This window comes from Rutilus rutilus, assembly GCF_951802725.1.
Source record: "Rutilus rutilus genome assembly, chromosome: 7".
NCBI lineage: Eukaryota > Metazoa > Chordata > Actinopteri > Cypriniformes > Leuciscidae > Rutilus > Rutilus rutilus.
In genome coordinates, this window is record NC_140221.1 from 36685662 (window position 1) to 36705087 (window position 19426).

At 37.9% G+C, this 19426-nt stretch overlaps 2 protein-coding genes across 25 annotated transcripts in view; one reads left to right on the forward strand and one right to left on the reverse strand.

The window, feature by feature from the left end:
• Window positions 1–13556, forward strand: part of camk2b1 (calcium/calmodulin-dependent protein kinase (CaM kinase) II beta 1) — a 64202-nt gene extending 50646 nt beyond the window's left edge. For 15 of the 24 annotated variants that reach the window (XM_084413030.1, XM_084413025.1, XM_084413032.1 and 12 more), the window contains 8 exons: window positions 2098–2146; window positions 5134–5226; window positions 5844–5984; window positions 6161–6328; window positions 7650–7725; window positions 7819–7913; window positions 8004–8238; window positions 10779–13556. In XM_084413030.1, coding sequence (XP_084269156.1) covers window positions 2098–2146; window positions 5134–5226; window positions 5844–5984; window positions 6161–6328; window positions 7650–7725; window positions 7819–7913; window positions 8004–8236 — 855 coding nt within the window. In that variant the 3' untranslated portion in view covers window positions 8237–8238; window positions 10779–13556. The remainder of the gene's footprint in view (window positions 1–2097; window positions 2147–5133; window positions 5227–5843; window positions 5985–6160; window positions 6329–7649; window positions 7726–7818; window positions 7914–8003; window positions 8239–10778) is intronic. The other 9 variants (XM_084413021.1, XM_084413022.1, XM_084413020.1 and 6 more) reach the window with 1 other exon arrangement.
• A 1519-nt stretch (window positions 13557–15075) lies between these two features.
• Window positions 15076–19420, reverse strand: LOC311293575 (retinol dehydrogenase 14). The gene is made up of 4 exons (XM_084413959.1): window positions 19125–19420; window positions 18609–18851; window positions 16792–17094; window positions 15076–16643 (listed from the first exon to the last, which is right to left on the reverse strand). Exons 1-4 carry the CDS (start codon window positions 19243–19245, stop codon window positions 16384–16386), a joined length of 927 nt encoding a protein of 308 aa, XP_084270085.1. The 5' UTR covers window positions 19246–19420; the 3' UTR covers window positions 15076–16383.
• Between the last annotated feature and the right edge of the window lie 6 nt (window positions 19421–19426).

Sequence of the window (19426 nt, forward strand, 5' to 3'; positions counted from 1 at the left end):
ATATTGAAATGTTTTTTTCCGTGACCTTTTTTTTTCTTCATACCTTAAAATAGCTTGAATGTAACTCCACACCCTTGCCTCATTTAGTATACGCGGTTCTATGAATATGCAAATTAGCCCCGCCTCCACTCACACCAGCTCAGAGATCCACTCGTTGATGATCACACGTTGGCGTGATTGGTTACAAGGTAGTTTGTGACGTCAGAAACACCAGCGATTTCAAACCGTGTTTTTGAGACTGGTTTAAGGAGAAGATACTCAGCAATGGTGTTGACTTATGAATTTGTACATGGTTTGTGTTAAAGCATATTAAAAACATAACATAGACATATAAACAACATTAAAAACTTTTTACCACAGGGGGACTTGGGAAAATTTTTTATAATAATAATTTTATTGTGATCCTTCCACTTGAACAGAGTCCTTGCATTAGGACTTCAAGTGGTGACCCAATACAGCACCAAGGTGTAATCATACTTTTATCATACAATCATCTAGTGAACACAGTAATTTATTGATATTTACAATAAACTGCATAGTCCAACACTATGCATTATTATTTACATGACAATGTTTATATAGCTTTAAAGGCACAATATGTAAGATTTTAGGATTAAAATATCCAAGAACCACTAGAACAATGTTATATATTTATTGGCTTTTATATCTTTTATACCGCGAGTAACATGTTTGTACCCAAAAAGTAAATCAGACAACACTATTTAGTTAAGTGGCAAAATCAGAAAGAGCTTTATTTGTAGTAACAGTAAAACAGCGTTTTCTCCACGATACAATATATTTTAAAATGTACAGCTTTTATCAATATGATATTCTAATATAGATCTAGCATACTGCAGTGTGCATCAAGTGTCTCAAACCAGCCACAGAGCGAACGCACAATAGTGTTAACACAACACTTGCAGCCGTTTCATTAGAATAAAATAAAATAATGTGAATTTAAATGATCAAATGTAACTGTAACAAAGTTCAAGTTCAAGAAAGGAGGCGAGCGTTAAACGGAGCTTTAATGGTAAAATATGAATAAGCAAGAAAGCCAAAGGAGCGGCAGCGGCCTGCTTCATACCATGGTAACATTAATAAAACTTTAATACATTAGCTTATTCATGAACATGATTTGTGCTTTAGTCCTGTCCGATTGCCTTCCATCAGCTGTGGATGTGAAGACAACAACTCCCATGATTCCACACTCATTCACGGCGTCATCAAATTATGCCTTTATTATAGTTTTGAATTAGCGGCCTCAATACATACTGTGCCTTCGAGTTATTTTAGTTTTAGTACTTCAGTTAGTTCCCATGGTAACATTTCTAATTCTTAAGGTTTAGATGTTATTTTATTACCAAGAATGATTTTTAATAGTTTTAGTTGACAATAATAACACTGATTTATATTCACTGCAAGTGAAGCCTTATGTAATGTCTCAGTCGTATTTTCATTTACCTTTGTAGTTTTTCCATGGTTTTCGAGGATTAGAACATCATGCAACCTTTCAATAATTGCCTCTACCCTAGTAATAATGCATTTACTCCTAAATAGCTTGTGCTTCGATTGGACATAACTCCCCATTTCATATCCACACTTTGTGTTTTTGTAAGGCTGCTTAGTTAGACCTTTCAAATCATATTTACCCAAATGAACATGAATTCACATGAGGCAGAATAAATGTGTATTCAGTATGCAGTAAAGAAGACTGCTGGAGGCCAAGAATGTGTTGTTTTGTATTACTGTCTCTTCATACCCATGCTGACCGTGGAAGCGCTTGCAGTATTCTTCTCATTAGCGCAGCCCATCTCTCAGATTTCAGCACAGGAAGCCAGGTGTGGCTTGTGTTTAATATCCATGTATGTCAGTAGGATTATAACAATTATAATAACAAGCTTTTTTTAACAGTCGTGCTCACATTGTCATGCATCATTGATTGGTTAATCGTGTGATTCCCCAGAGTTCTGCAGTTTATGTTAATTTATGGTGTGTGTATGGCAACGAGAGTGAGGACTTTGGCACTAGTTGGAATTCTTTCTGAAAAATGTTAATATATTGCTAAACTGATTTGTGCTCTGTGTCTGAATGTCACAGGAGTCGTCGGACAGCAGTAATGCCACCGTGGAGGACGAGGAAATGAAAGGTAAGGCACAACAATCAACATTTGTATGGAGCAACTCTTCTTGTAGTTTGAACTGCAAAAATTATATGATTTTTGTTTAGTACATTCAGGCTGTAATCTGCTTTCTTATGTCTTTTCACATTGTGCTGATGTGAAAGGGATAGTTCACTTAAAATTTTTAATTCTGTAATCATTTACTCACTCTCATGTTGTTTCAAAACTGTATGGCTTGCTTACTTCTGCAGAACACAAACACACAAAAAAAGATTTTGAAGAATGTTTCAACTGTTTCTGTCTATACAATGAAAGTCAGTGGGGACCAAAACAATACTGGATCCCATTGACAGAAAACACTTAAACATTTTTTAGAACATCATCTTTACGCAGAAGAAAAAAAGTCGTAGTTTGAAAATACATGAGGGTGAGTAAATCATTTCTCAATTTGCATTTTTGGTTGAACTATCCCTTTAAATCGTTGCTATGGCAACCAGTGTAGATAGGGATATTGTCTACACCGTTGGTACAAACTCAAAATCAGATTTTGCATAATTACAGTGCAAACAGTTAGTCCTAAAGATCAGATCTGAGTAACAAGTACTTTACCATACAAAAGTTTGGGGTCAGAAAGATTTTTTTAAAGAAATTAATACTTTTATTCAACAAGGATTCATTAAATAAATCTAAAGTGACAGTGAAGGCATTTAGAATTATATTTCAAATCTAGTTCAAAACTTTCGATTCGTTAAAAACCTCTGAAAAAATATCATTTTCTGGAAAAAATATGACCACATTGATAATAATAAGAAATGTTTCTTGAGAAGCAAATCAGCATATTAGAATGATTTCTGAAGTATCATGTGACACTAGCTATGTTTGCAACCAAAGTTGCGAAATTAACTTGCGCGCACAATTGGAATATCACATAAAACATTTGCGAATAAAGCTGCGCTTTCCATCCGTTGTTTTTATTTTCATTTTATTTAACCTTTATTTAACCAGATGATATCATTGAGATTTAAAACCTCTTTTTCAAGAGAGACCTGGTGAAAATGGCAGCATATTGACAGTGCATAGTTACAAATACGATCACCAAGCATACGCACAACAACAAGGAACATTTAAACAAGATGTGTTCAAGAGAACATCATACTTGCGCCTCGAAACGCAATAAACTGGCAGACAAAACGAAATATGCCATCTTATCTTGTGATCGGATGCCCGGTGATTGGGAGCGCAGTCATTTCTGGGAGGGAATTAAACCAAATCACATGACATTTCTGAATGACCAAAGCAGCATTTGAGATGCTGTGCAATGACATTGGTCCGCTGGTTAGTCCAGTTATCACATCCTCTGTTGAGGCAAAGTCACGTGAGTTTTTTTTTGTTGCTCATCGAGAGATTTATACAGTAAATGTTTTTCCATCGTAATTTGCCAGATAAAAAATGTATCTGATTCAATTGAGTGCATATGTTTTTTATGCACATTTTTAGAATTTATACGTATCTTGGCTTTTCCATCAAGTTTTTTTTCTTTTTATGCAGTAAAAAGCACATAAAAATGGGTGGATAGCTACTGAAGAGTAAACAATTAAGGTTTGCCATCACAGGAATACAATACATTTTAGAATATATTAAAACAGAAAAAAGTTATTTTAAATTGTAATAATATTTCACAATATTACTGCTTTTACTGTATTTTTGATCAAATAAATGCAGCCTTGGTGAGCATTAGAGACTTCTCTCAATCTTACTGACCCCAAACTTTTAAATGGTAGTGTATGTAGAGGATGAACAAAAGCCTAAACATTTTAGACTGTTCATTAATGTTAGACTGACAAATTTAGTGAACCGTTTTAGGCTGAGCTCTTTCAGTGCTCACTTCTGGGATGGTGTCACTCCTACTTTCAGCGTCTGTGTCAGCTCTCTCTGCCCCAGAACAAGACAAGGGCACCTTGTGCTATAATTAACCTCAGTGGGAAACAGAGACCCTGGCTATTTCAGAGCATGTGTGTGAGTGTGCGTATGAGGAGAAAACTTGCCGCCAAATTTCTGGGCAGACATGGTGCATGACAGGAGCGTGATGTCTTGTTTTCGAGATCACACAAAAGAGACGGTGAGAAGGGTGTGTGTGTGTTACTTCTAAGTAGTGTTGGGAAATATCTGGCTGCAATAGTTGAGTGTTGAATTATGGCGCAGCTGTGAGAGGTTTGATTTATAACATCTATGCCTACTTGACTGTAAGGAATATCTGTTTGAATTACAGTTGTTTGAAAAGAAGTGGATTTATTATGAATTTTCAATCCATGAATATGCGTTTTGAATCAACATCTTGATATCTACTACCTGCTAGCATGCTCTTTATTGTCCTCATGCTGTTTACTTTTAATCGTCCAGTATATTGAGTTGATTTTTTAAAGCTTTGGTCTATTTTGACTGTATTGCTTGATTCATTTTGGGTGGTCATCTTTTGCTCAGTCTTTCTTTCGCTTTATTTCTATTCATAGTTAATACAAGCAGTTTTCATGCACTGCAGAAAATAGATGTTAGAACTTAAGAAATATAATAATACATTTAGAGAGATTTGTTTAAAACAAATGAAAAACTCTGCCAGTGGAACAAGATAAAATACAGATTCAAGATATATTATCTAAAACCAAGTCTTAATATTATGTCCAGTTTTGTTTCTCAGGTAAATTGGAATACTCAAGTGTCTCGTGACCAAACTTCATAGAATTTTCAATTTTGGGTGACGTATTTCTTTAAGGATCTTTTGATTTTTGCCAGAAAAAAAGACATGGATTAAGAATAGGATCTTTGTATTGCATTTAATTGGTCTGTCGTCTACACTGAAGTAACACTTAGCTGGAATCGCCACACGTGACATGAAGGTATCTGGCTCCTCTGGCAATGGATTTGGGAATGGCTGCAAAAACCTTATTGATATCAATTTGACCCATGCTTTCTGTGTCTCATGTATCTCTGTGCATTGTCGGGGGGGCGTGTCACAGGAAAGGCTGTAGATAACAGTTCAGTTCAGTCAAACCTCAGCACCCAGCCTGACTCCGCCCACATACCTCCAGGCCCCTCCCCCGCTGTCTTCAGTAAGTGCCCTCTGACTGCAGTGACATCACCCACTTTCCCATCATCTCCTTGTGCATGTGTGTGATGCAGATCAGCACTAAAACGTAAATCGGTGCCATTAAATGAGTATTATGGTCATATTCACCCATTAGTACCAGTGAGGATTATTACTTTCTGTTCTCATTGGTAAACGTGATACTTCATTGTTTTTAATCAAACCTAATCTTGCCGTTTTCTGTGTTCTGATCGTTTAACCAATTTCAAATGGATTTATTTAAAGGGATAGTTCAAAAAAAGAAAGAAACAGAAAATTCTGTCATCCTTGCTCCAAAAAAGAACAATAAAAGTATCATAAAAGCAATCCATATAATAATTTATGTTTTAAGTTTTATGAAGCTATGTGGTAGATTTGTGTGAGGGAAATACTAATATTTAAGTCATTTTTCACTGAAAATCTTACCCAAAAAGTATTGAATGTTTGAAATGACATAAAGGTATGTAAATGATGAAATAGATTTAAATTTTGGGTGAACGGTTCTTTTAATGCACATGCACACAGGACTCCTATTCCTTGTTCCGCTCCTCTTCTAAGCTCATCTCCACTGTTATTTCTGTCCTGCCCTGTCTGGGCCCACAGCTGCCACTAAGTTCACTGATCTCCTGGGTGTGGTACGCCGGGGCTCGGTGCCCACATCTGATGCTGAGGGGGGACACACTATCACTCCAGCTGTAGTTTCTGCCCCCTCCACTCCCCAGACCCCCAACATTCCCACACAGAGTAAGTCCCTCCTTGATGGGCCAGTATGCAGATAGGTTGTACAAAGGAGGTTGTCTTCACTGCAAACCTGTCACTCAATGTATATTTGATTCACCATGTTTTCTAGCAACTAGCTGTTTATGCATGTTCTTTTTCTGTCATCTGCCTTTGGCAATAATGCCATCGGCAAACTCCAGTGTCACGTTTGACTGATCTAGTGAGCAGTGTGCGCAGACCTACAGTCCCCCAGACAGACAGTGAGCCATCAGCAGCCAGCAGAGCCCTTACTGCCCCAGTATCTGTCCCATCACACCCCTCCCCTTCCCCTGCCCAGCCATCCTCGAGCCCCCGGCCCTCAGCACATTGTGAGTATGTGGTGTCAGTGTCTGTGCTGGCATTACTGGCACAGCAGCATGAGGTTTTATTTTATTTATTTCCTGGGAGTGTAAAAAGGCAGCAATGATGCTAGTGAACTAACATGCACACTGTGTGGATGTCTCTGGTCATTCGATCACATCAGCTCACACCTGGGCAAGAGCATTGGTCTTAAATGCGTCATCAGTGAGCACTTTTGAGTCTCTCACTAGTGTTACTGCATGTTGATAAAGCACAAAAAAAGTCAAAAGAAAAAGTTTCTCAATTTGGGGTTGTATTATTAAAATAACTGATTAATAGAAAATATATAATCACTACTGTTCAGAGGTTTGGGGTTGGTAAGATTTTTTAAATGTATTTGAAAGAAGTCTCTTATTGCTTCCAAAGCTGTATTTATTTGATACAGTAAAAGTGTAAAAAAAAAAAATTACATTTTAAAATATAATTTGTTCCTGTGATGTCAACGTTGAATTTTCAACGTATTTTGAAATATGTCAATATGAAAAATTCATATTTTTGTGGAAACCCTGATACTTTTTTCAGGAATCTTTGATCAATAGAAAGTTCAAAAGAACAACATTTATTTGAAATATTATTTTCTGTGACATTTGAATTGTCTTTCCTATCACTTTTGGTCATTTTAATGCATCCATTTTGAATTAAAAGATTATTTTCAAATAATTTGAACGGTTGTGCATATGTAATGTATAGTTTATATGAATATATTGATTGATTAATAATCAAAATAACTTTTTGTTTTATGAAGATCACATTAAACCTTGGAAACTTTTTAACATGCTATTTATTTTTGCTTCGTTTCACATACACTTCTTATATGCAAAATTTGTAAATCCAAAAATAATTTAAACAAACCCTGACCAGACCATCTGAGACTGATCTTAATATCAGATGTAAACACAGTTATACGGAGAGTCTTTTAATTGTGCCTGTAGTGATTGAGTGTTATTTTAACCTTCAGTTATTTGAGCTGTGGTATTTAGTTTAGTTTAGTCCTGTGACTAACAGAGCTGGAAAGGAAATGGTGTGTGTGAAATCATGTAGTGTAGGTGGCTGAAATCTGTTTGGGTGGATTTTGTTTTTTATTTGTGTGCTTCTGCCTTGTTTAACACTGCAGCTTGTGTGTACTGATGCAACAAGACAAATTAGAAACGAGTCTGCTGAATGAATTAGAGTAAACCTGTGGAATATATGTTGGTGTGTTTTAAAAGATGCAACTTTGCTTACAAATAATGCTCGTACTAGAGAATTTTGAGAAGTTTGCTCCTGACACTTGACTTTCTCCTCCTACAGCACGCAAACAGGAGATCATCAAAATCACAGAACAGCTTATTGAGGCCATCAACAATGGCGACTTTGAAGCCTATGCGTAAGTTGCTTGTGTGTGAGGTGTATTGTTCATTTTATTTAGCCACAATTGACCGAAATGTCATAGCACTGAAACTATTTTAATTCCTTTCAGTAAAATCTGTGACCCTGGACTCACCTGCTTTGAACCTGAGGCCTTGGGAAACCTGGTGGAGGGGATGGACTTCCACAGATTTTACTTCGAGAACTGTAAGTTGGACCTAATTGCTGTTCACTTTTACCCTGTTGGTCATGATGTACAGTATGTTCTAAAGTGTGGCTGGTTTTTTGCTCTGTCAGTGCTGTCTAAGAACAGTAAGCCCATCCACACCACCATCCTGAACCCTCACGTGCACCTGATTGGAGAGGAGGCCGCCTGCATCGCCTATATCCGCCTCACGCAATATGTGGACGGGCAGGGCCGGCCGCGCAGCAGCCAATCAGAAGAGACGAGGGTGTGGCATCGCCGGGACTCCAAATGGCAAAATGTCCATTTCCACTGTTCGGGAGCTCCGGCCGCCCCTCTCCAGTGAAGGTACACCTGGGCAATAACATGAGTCTCAAATGCGTCATCAGTGAGAACTTTTGTATTATGAAGTGGAGAGTCTCTCACTAGTGTTACTGCATGTTGATAAAGCACAAACAAAGACAAAAGAAAAAGTTTCTCAATCGGGGTGAGGGGTTGATTTTATTAAAATGACAGATTCATAGAAAATATTATATAAACCCTACTGTTCAGAAGTTTGGGGTTGGTATGATTTTTTTCAATGTTTTTGAAAGAAGTCTCTTATGTGCGGTGGCCGAGAGAGCTCAACGCTCTGCAACTGAAGAAAACACATACAAATAGAAAAACACCCGCAAATTAATAAAACATCTTCATCAGTTTCACAACACGTGTGCTTCAAATACTCACAACAAAACCAAATACAGAAACGCGCTGCAAAAGTTCACAACAAAAACAAATACAAAAACGCGCTGCAAATAGCACAGACCACAACGGAAATGCTTCCAGGGGACCCCAATAAGTGACGAACCCGGCTGGGACGTGCTTATAGCTCAAAGTCAACTTCTTTTTTTTCTTTTTTTTTTTTAGCAAAACATACAGATATGACATAGAACTTTGTATACAATACAAAATGTATTAACAGTATGTTCAATGTCATCAGAATAGAAATGAGAAAAGAAGAGTTAAAGGGATACTCCACTTTTTTTGGAAATAGGCTCATTTTACAACTCCCCCAGAGTTAAACAGTTGAGTTTTATCATTTTGGAATCCATTCAGCCGATCTCCGGGTCTGGGGGTCCCACTTTTAGCATAGCTTAGCATAATGAATTGAACCGGACAAGACCATTAGCATCTCTCTCAAAAAAATTAACAAAGAGTTTCGATATTTTTCCTATTTAAAACTTGACTCTTCTGTAGTTACATCGTGTACTAAGACCGACGGAAAATGTAAAGTTGCGATTTTCTAGGCTGATATGGCTAGGAACTATACTCTCATTCCTGCGTAATAATCAAGACACTTTGCTGCAGTACCATGAGTCCAGCAGGCGTAATGATATGACGCAGCGCCTGATAATAGTCCCCAGCTCAGTAGCCTATTATCAGGCGGCATGCGCTGCGTCATATCAGTACGCCTGCTTCACCCATGGTACTTGTCTGAAGTTTAAAATCATTGGTTACCCGTAAGCCAATCACAAAACGTTTGGTTATGACGTGTGTTATGCGCAGGCTCAGCCGCATCTAACTTCCACTGTAAACACATGTATGATGCGAAAACAAAACCATCGAGCGAAATACCGGAGTGAACATGGCTGTGAACGACTTTTGCAGATTACGTGAAGTAAATCTACGCATCCACGGTACAATCAGCGTCTACGTCACGGCTCTCAGCCCGCCCTCTGTTCGTTGATTGGCCGGCTGTTTTGAGGCCGGAGGAAAACGGGGAGATAGGTCGCCATCTCTGACTGAGTACAGAAGCGAACTGAAATTGAGCGGAAGTACGAAGTCTGACGTAGTCAGGCTAACAACTTGCCCCATTAGGGGAAACAAAACTTAAAGGGATACTCCACTTTTTTCGGAAATAAGCTCATTTTACATCTCCCCCAGAGTTAAACAGTTGAGTTTTACCGTTTTAGAATCCATTCAGCCGAACTCCGGGTCTGACGGTACCACTTTTAGCATAGCTTAGCACAGATCATTGATTCTGATGAGTCCAGTAGCATTTCTTTCAAAATGACCAAAGAGTTTCAATATTTTTCCTATTTAAAACTTGACTCTTCTGTAGTTAAACCGTGTACTAAGATCGACGGAAAATGAAAAGTTGCGATTTTCTAAGCCTATATGACTAGGAACTACTCTCATTCCAGCGTAATAATCAAGGAACTGTGCGGCTGTACCATGGGTGCAGCAGGCGTAATGATATGACGCAGCGCCTGAAAATAGTCCCCAGCTCGGTAACTTCTTCCAACGTGACCGGGACTAAGTTTGTCTAACCTATTAGACCTATTTTCAGGCGCTGCGTCATATCATTACGCCTGCTGCACTCATGGTACAGCCGCACAGTTCCTTGATTATTACGCTGGAATGAGAGTAGTTCCTAGTCATATAGGCTTAGAAAATCGCAACTTTTCATTTCCCGTCGATCTTAGTACACGGTTTAACTACAGAAGAGTCAAGTTTTAAATAGGAAAAATATTGAAACTCTTTGGTCATTTTGAAAGAAATGCTACTGGACTCATCAGAATCAATGATCTATGCTAAGCTATGCTAAAAGTGGTACCGTCAGACCCGGAGTTCGGCTGAATGGATTCTAAAACGGTAAAACTCAACTGTTTAACTCTGGGGGAGATGTAAAATGAGCATATTTCCGAAAAAAGTGGAGTATCCCTTTAAAATCTTCATTATGAATATTATTATTCACCACTGTTTGGGGTTTTTCCGGTACTGAGATATAGCCCTCATGACAACTAGCTCCTCTGTATTTTTGTATGCATATCTCGGATACAATGTTGTTGTTGTAAAAGCTAAAGACACACAGAGTTAACACTTTTTTTTTTCTTTTTTTTTTTCAGGTTGAGCTCATTGTAGCCACATCTTAACAAGAGTGTCCAGCCAGAAATGGAGAGTGCAAGAGTGAGGGAGGGGAGGTGGGGGGGGAGTTGAAGAGAGGGAGGAAGGAAAGCGAGCCCAGTGCTGGGTGTCTGTGGGTCTGCACACTGGGTCCGGCCCCCTCACCTGTCAATCACCTCACCTGCCAATCACTTTTGTGCGTCGTCTTCTGTCTTACCTTCAACTTTACCCCCTCCCTCCCTGTATCTTTACACCCGTGCAGAGACTCCCCCTGTTGTGCACATGTGCTGTGTGGAGTTGGACAGTCTTTGATTAGTACGGATAATAAGGCCTCAGCGAGTCGTCTGTGAAACACCACGCTTTCCGTCGCACCTTCCCAGTGTGAATAATGTTACACTGAATCGCCGTCCTCATTTACAGTGTAGATTTTCGATATAATTGTTGTTATTATTATTATTATTACTACTATTGTTCTTACTGTTGTTATTAGTATTAAATACAAAAACAATTATCACTTATACCATTCATGTTCTGAATGCCAATGATTTTTAATTTATGTAAGACTTTTCTTTTCTAAACATTTTTAGAGAGCATGAATTTTTTTCAGTATATCCACAGAGGCCATTTCCGTGGTGATATGGAGAAATAATGGTCGGCGTTTATGTACAGGCTTCTCAATGTGATTCACATCCAACCGACGCGTCCGTCCATGTGTGTTCAAGCGTAAGTGGACATATGTTGGTATGTGTGTCTGTTTTGGGGCAGATCCCACCAGAGCCTAATCGAGAACGTCGTGACGTTCGGGGTCTTCCAGCTTTATTTCTCGCATCATTAGCACAGATTTGAAATAATTCATCGGATTTCAGTTGGCGTACTTTATATTGAAAGAGCAATTCCTGGTTTTTGCAAAGCCACAATCATGCTCTGTATGTAACCTGTGACATTAAATTAGTATTATAGGTATAGGTATTAGAATAGCTCCTGTACAGTTGGACCGACTGAATCAAACCTGAATAAAAACCATACCTCAGCTGAACATGCCAATATCATAGGCAAACCAGATGACCTCCTCACTCATGTGTTTTCTAGGACTATGGAAAGATATGGACGTCCAATGGCATCATTCAGTTTGTACGCAAAGTGGCTATTGTTTTAGTGTAGGTTTAGAGTTATTAGAGGCCATTAAAAAGCGAAATTTGGTAAAAGCGGAAGAATTTGGTAGGTTTAAGCGTACAGAGTTGCATACTTTTGCTCTTTTGAGTTTTGTTTTTTTGTGTGTGTGTTTCATCATTTATATTTTTTGCAACATATGGTGTTAACTGTTATCAATATTACCCATTCTATTTTTGAGAGTTTATATATATTTTGTCGTCAGTGTGCAAGACTTTTAAGGAGAGTGAAATTTGTTACCTGGCTTGGATGCTTTTTAAAGATTGTTTACCCTTTGGATGGGCAAAGTGCAAGGTGTGTGAAGACCTTTTGAAGAATGATGCGAAGGTTCGTAGTCAAAATCGGCAGCAATAGTTTTATATTTCAGAAGATGGTAAGAAATAGTTTATGGAGTGTACGTCACACCTCGAGCAACTTTACGCTGGTTTCAGTCTATTTTTGAAGGCTTGTAATCATGGTGAACGGACGTGTCAGTGTGACATCATCACCTGGTCATGTGACTATTTTATTGCCCTTACATAGACTCGTATACTAATTGTGTCCTCAGGTTGTATTTATTTATTTGATTATATTACCGCAACTTTGTTTCATGTTCAAACTCACTATTTTTGAGCTACGCGTCATATCGATGATGACTACTGATCTTTTTTTGTTGTTATTATTTGAAAGAAATTGTCTGAAACGCCTTTCACGAGGATAAAAATAGGGAATTTTTCAAATCCAATCAAAAGGCTTCTTCCAAATAAAGCGACCCCCGTGAGGTACGTGTGTTTGTGCTCCGGTGTTCTGCTTCTGTTACAGTTGCGTCTCATTCTTGGATGCTTTATCTCATGCAAGACTTCACCTGTGTTTATATAAGTTTCACGCCTGTCCACTCCCTTAAAACAAAAAAAGACAAAATGACGAAAAAAATGAATAAAACAGCATGTAAAAAGTGTACTGTTCTCTGTGTGTTTAGCAATGAAAATAAACATGTTAACGAGTGAAAGTGCACATCACTATTAAAACAGGACACACAGTATTGAAACTGCAGTTTACTTGCATTTCAGCTGGAATTTCTTTGCATGATAGTCACTTGAACACTAGGTTTGGTGTTATTTCTCTTTTTGATTTCATTTTTCTATTGAATGCTGGTTTACCTAAACCTTTCTCTTATCTGTTTTACCAGCTTTGTTAAGTGCATATATACATATATATATATATATATATATATATATATATATAATATTTTGTCCCAAAATGATACTGACAATGGCAGTGTAAATGACGAATACTATAGCTACAAAATGTCGATGATATTAAGATTATGGAAATGGTGATATTTCTACGGCATGCTTTTGTATTAAGCTCATTGTTGTCAATGCAGGGTGACTGATATTTATATTAACGACTATAAGATTACTCATTAGTATGAGACTGCTTGACTTCAGAGAAGCACTTGCAATATTAGCTAAATATGCATGAGTTTTTCAAAATCACTTTTAAGCAAAATTTGTATCGGCAGTGACATAGTTCTGCTATTTGTGCTTCGCGGATGCTCACCAAACCTGAATGGCCAATCGTTTCTGACTTTTATCAGTCTTTTACGACTTAACTTACAGCTCAGTAAATAACAGAGATCCGGAGTATTTCCACCTGCACCAACAACCCTGTCCGTCTTGAAGCACAGGACTGTTTCCATTCCACCCGTCACGTCATTTCTCTGATTGGAAACAGTACCGGATAGTTTCTCTGAAGTTGAGTTTTCTCACAGTAACCCTCTGTTAGTTTTGTTTTTCTGTATAAGATAATGTTCTCTTTGATTTCTGATGATTCTTACTCTTGTTATTGCTCTGTTCTCAAACATGCTCTGTGTATTCCCTGACTTAAGCAAAATGTGTTCAAAAGATATAAATAAATGAGATGATTTAAATACTGAAGAATCGTGTGCATGTTTCTTGAATATTGATAAGCAATATATTTTAAAGGGTTCCCCATCAAAACTGAGAAAAGAATGCAACAGTGCCCATCCACTTTTTTATCCACCTTGGTTTTGGAAACCTTTTTTTCCACAGGGATTTAAAAAGGTCTTTGTTAAAGAGTTACAGTACACCAAAGGTGAATCACAACATTATCAACTTTAAAATAAAGCAAAAAGGTATTTGAAAAAAAAAAAGACAGATAGAAGAGAGTGTGGCTTTTATGAGAGAAAGAACTACAATCCCATGAAGCATTGTGATTGACAATCAGATGATGGGGAAATATAAAACTATCGACTCAAACACTTAGAAAGATTTTATAAATATAGAAACAATATGGTCGTTCTATAATTTAGGGTACTTTTTTTTTTAAACAATTTTCTTCAGAAAAATCATATTTGATCAATTTAAGGGGAAATTGAAATTGCCTTTGTGTCCCTTAAATTACGTTTTTTGCTATGTCTGCATTTTGAAGTAAGTGGGTCTTGAGTTCAAAATAATGGATAATAAATGTTAAAGTCAGAATTATCTATATTAAATTTATTTCCACAACCTAAATTAATAAATTGAGTTTAAATAAAATTTTCGTTAAAATAAGAAAATATTTTATTAATTTCGGCAAAAATTCTGTCAGCTATGTTACTAACCAAACACGAAAACTAAAAAATGGTTTTCACAAAACCGTGCGACCAGCATCATGTGATGTGATTTTCTTCTGCAGCATTATGGCAAATATCCTCTTTTTTTTCTTTTCTATATTTTATCTCCAATGACCTATTGTCAAGGAGTATATTAATTGGCACCTATGTTGGGTCCATTGTTATGGTTTGCAATATTTTTTGTTTTTATTTCAAATATATATTAAAATGTTAACCTGATCAAGAAAATTACATGTGGTTGCCCAGGCAAGGCCTGCCGCTGAAATTATGAGGCAAAATGGTGAAATTGTCAACTATATCTGTCAACTTTGTAACTGTCATTGTCAGCTATGGTTTGAATGAATTTTTTTTTACATTTTAAATATCTAGATTGCTGGTTTTGTTATTATTTTAGGGTATAGTTTACATCCACACAGACTGGAGTTTTGCATAACATTCTTGAAACTATCAAAATGATTTTCAAAGTATATTTATGATAAAAATGTAATTGTTTAAAAAAAAAAATTTCTTAGAAGTCTTAAAATAATCACAAAAAAACAATGAATATTTGAGTCACTTAAAGTGTAGCACTCTTAATCAGTGTATGAGTGGGATATAGTTTGTCCGTAACAGTTGACAAACCAGGAAAAATGTTTTTAATGTTGTGTAATGGTGTTTAATGATTAAGCTTTGCAACTAGCAGATAAGTTACACTGATAAGATATATAAACTGAAACAATATTATTTTTTACACTGATGTGAAATGTACCCTAAATTATAGAATGACTCGTATACAAATATTTCAAATAGTTTGAGAGCGTATCGGGACTGACTTGCAGTGGTTCATGGGAGAGTATGGGCGTTATAGAGTTATTTAAGATTCCTTTGCAGAATCATGGGAAATGTCGTTTTTCACCATGAATTCCGCTGTTAAACATGATTATTTCCGGGACCCGACTGTTGCACTCTATATTATGGAGTCATTTCCAGGCCTGGATAAAGTAAATAAAAATAATTCATAGAAAGTTGTGTTGTGCTTGAGTAGAAGTCAACATACCAGCAAGCACGTCAGCATCAGTCTGTCCACTGAAGATTTTGGAAGACATTTGTAAACTACTAAGTAAACTGTATTGCAAATGAAAATCTGCGGTGTCAATCACTTTTTTAACTTTTATTTTCAATATGTGTACACATTTTAATTAAAAGGTCTACCCTGGGGAAAAATGAACATTGTTTTTTTATTTTATTTCACCTTTGACATGAAGTGAGAAAATGTAAATTGTTTTGGATTAAAGTGTCCACCAAATGCATTAATGTAACATTAGTGGTTCTGCTAGATTTGTGTGCTTTTAGGCTGTGATTTGTTTGCATTTATAAATGGCCAACCTCCATCTTAAATGGAATTTGTGATGACCTGTTTCCAGTCTTCGGTAATTAAAGCGATTAATAAAAATGTAGGCAATGGACCCTTTTCAAAGACTTCCCTCTTTTGAAAAGTCGTGGAAACGCTAATGGGTTTTTACATTTGCTATGAGCAAATGGAAATACAAAAATTATATCTGCTGTTTTCTCCCATTCACCGCTATATAAGTTTACCCAACTATGACGACTTCCGCTTCTGAGAACTCGGAAATGTGAAAAGGGTCCTTTCAATACTGCATGTTTCATAACCACATCAGTCACAACCAAATAAATTATGCTGTAAAAAAAACACACACACACAAAGTCAAAACTCACATTCTCACACCATTGTGTTCCATAAATAACATAAGAATCAGTCTGCTTATAAAACATGAAAACAACAACAAAAAGACATTCTATATCGTATCTGTAAATCGTAATCAGGCCAGTTTAACTAGTCTCTCACTGGCCTCCCAGAGTTTTTTTGCTACTCCAGAATCTCTAGCGAAGGCTCGCAGAGGAGCCGGCCGACAGTCAGTGAAATATCCTCCGCTGTGCGGGAGCACCTCGTCTGATACAGCGCAATACACCACCGTCTGCGCCCCAGCCTCGCACGAGACAAAAAACATGAACATCACCACCTGCACAAGGATCCGGTACAGAATCGAGTAATGAGAGGTCCAGCTACTCTGAACGTAACCTGAAAGAGACAAAAGACACCTTCACAATGATCAGTTCAGATAATTAGAGGTCCTTGCTAAGGTAAAGATCACTATTATTACTGCTCACACTCAGGGACACTCTAGCAATCTGTTTCACAGTTTGTCAGGCAATATTTTATATCTCACCAGGGTGAACGGCATACGCAGTCACTCCTTTCCCCTCCGTCATGCGAGCAAGCTCCTGTGTGAAGTAAATGTTGGCCAGCTTGCTGCGGCAGTAAGTGAAGAACGGGAACAGGTTGTAGTTGAGATCTTGGAAGTTCAGCCTCTGGTACTTGTAGCTGGAGCAGGTGAGATTGATCACTCTGCTCGGGGAGCTCTCTTTCAGCCGCGGGAGGAGAAGGTTCGTCAGTAAGAAGTGGCCCAGGTGGTTCACGCCAAAGCACATGGAGAAGTTGTCATCGGTCCAGTCGAGAACGCTGGGGATACCTGAGGGGAAATAACGATTTTGAGCCATTCAGACCAGGGGTCTTCAATCTTTTAGGGTGTGTTCACACTTGGCATGTTTGGTTCCATTGCTCCGTTCATTTGAATAAGTGTGAACGCTGCCATCCGAACCCTGGAGCGCACCAAACAAGGACCGAGAGCACTGAAAAGATGGGTCTCAGTACGCTTCCAAATTAACTCTGGTGCGGTTCGAATGAAATATGAATGCAACACGGACCAAAGTCTTGGTCTTTGGGTTGCCTTCAGCCGGAAAGTGGGCATAAATGGACTTGTCTCACATTCTATAAGAATGTAACGTATATTCTCATTGGTTGGCTGTTACACCCCCCTGAACCTTGTATAAATGCTGATGTTTGCAAGTAAAAGCAGAGAAGGTCGGTGAACACCAACTGGCTTCATGTTCCTGACTCTCCCAGGCCTGTAATTCTTTTCAAGCCATGAAAAAGGAACAAGACTGAGAATGAGGCACGAGGAACAATAAATAGAGATAAAATATTCGAACACATACCTATTTTCTCTCATCATAGTCACGATGTTGCCCATCACAGTTCGGTACAGGCGTCAGAACCGTGTCTGTTCGCAGCAGATCTTCGTTTGTGTAAGTGACGGAGGGATTCCTGCCGCTGTTTTGACTCCTTCACACATTTTATAAGCTCTTCACGAGTTCTCAGCTGGTCAAAATACCATCATAAGGCTATATATACAGCGAGCACATTTATCCCAGCACACAGCATCGTTTTGGATGTTCGGTAAGTTCACTCGCAAAATATACGTCATAAAAGCTGACCAATCAGGTTGTGAATATATCCCTGAACATAATAAATGTGAACGCTAAGCAGACCAGGACTAAAAGTGTTTTGTATTTTGGTCTGGACCAAACAAACCAAGTGAACCAAACTACAAGTGTGAACACACCCTTAGATGCCACAGATCCCCAAAATATGATCATCTTTGTGCGAGGGACAGTTAGACTTAATTTATACTGTGAACATGTGTATATATACATACAGTATTGTGCAAAAGTCTTAGGCACGTTAGTATTTTCACCCCCCAAAAAAAGGTTTTAAGCCTGTTATTATATCTTTTGCTTTAGTATTTCAGTAGAAAATATCAGTTTCCATTTCCAAACATTCCTTTTGCCATGAGATTTTTGTATGCACGTGTTTCTTCAGGCATCTTGGAGATGTTGACAGGGTTCTTCTGGATTTAGTCTCAGTTTTTTTCTGTTTCTACATGTAATCCCAGATGGACTCGATGATGGTGAGATCGGATCTCTGTGTGGAGCACCGGATGTTGTCAGACTCCTTGTGCATACAAAAATCTCTCTGGATTATAAAAATGAACGGCAAAAGGAATGTTTGGAAATGTAAACTGATATTTCCTACTGACACAGTACAACAAAATATATAAATAACTGGCTTAAAACCATTTATTTGGGGTGAAAATACTAATTTGCCTAAGACTTGTGCACAGTACTGTATTTAAAAAATCATCACCTGCATTATTGATCAAAATATCCAGCCGCTTCTCCTTTTGTAGGAAGGTTTTGCAGAACTCTCGTATGGACCTCATGTTGGCCAGGTCGACCTCCATATATAGTACATTCATACTGTGGCTCCTGCCTTTGATTTCTCGCACGGCCTTTCTCGCTTTCTCCTCATCCCTGCAGGCGATGATCACACGAGCACCTCGTAAAGCCAGTGCCACAGCAGTCTCCTTCCCAATCCCGCAGTTTCCTCCTGAAACATACAAGTCTCAAACCTCTCATTCATAATAGGAATGAATGGCCTTTCCATACAGGACAATCCAGATTCCAGAATAACACAAAGTGACACATGATTCATATCATAACCAATGCGATTTAGCTTTAACTGTTACGTGAAGGTTTGGCTTTTAATATCCAAAGGAAAGAAGGCATACAATAAATATTACTTTCATTCACTTGCTGTCCATTACGTTACACTAAGAGATGCTACATAGCCAGAGATATGAAGCCAAAAGTACTCACTCACCTGTTATAAGAACCGTTTTTCCATCTAACCTCTTCACATCCATGTAATACCTCCTCCGTTTCATCCATTTCAATATCAAAAAGCACAAAAGTGCGGATATTATAGTATATAACAGATACATGCTCTGTTAGCTAAACCAGCATAAGACAATCTGTCCTATTTAAACGGTGGCATCAGAAACTGTGTTCACAATCTGATACTGTAGCCATTAGCTAACTTACGCACGTTAGATTTACCATACAGTCGTGAGGGTAGGGGGCGCAAGCGTGCGCTAATCATGTAGATGACCTTGTATCTCACAC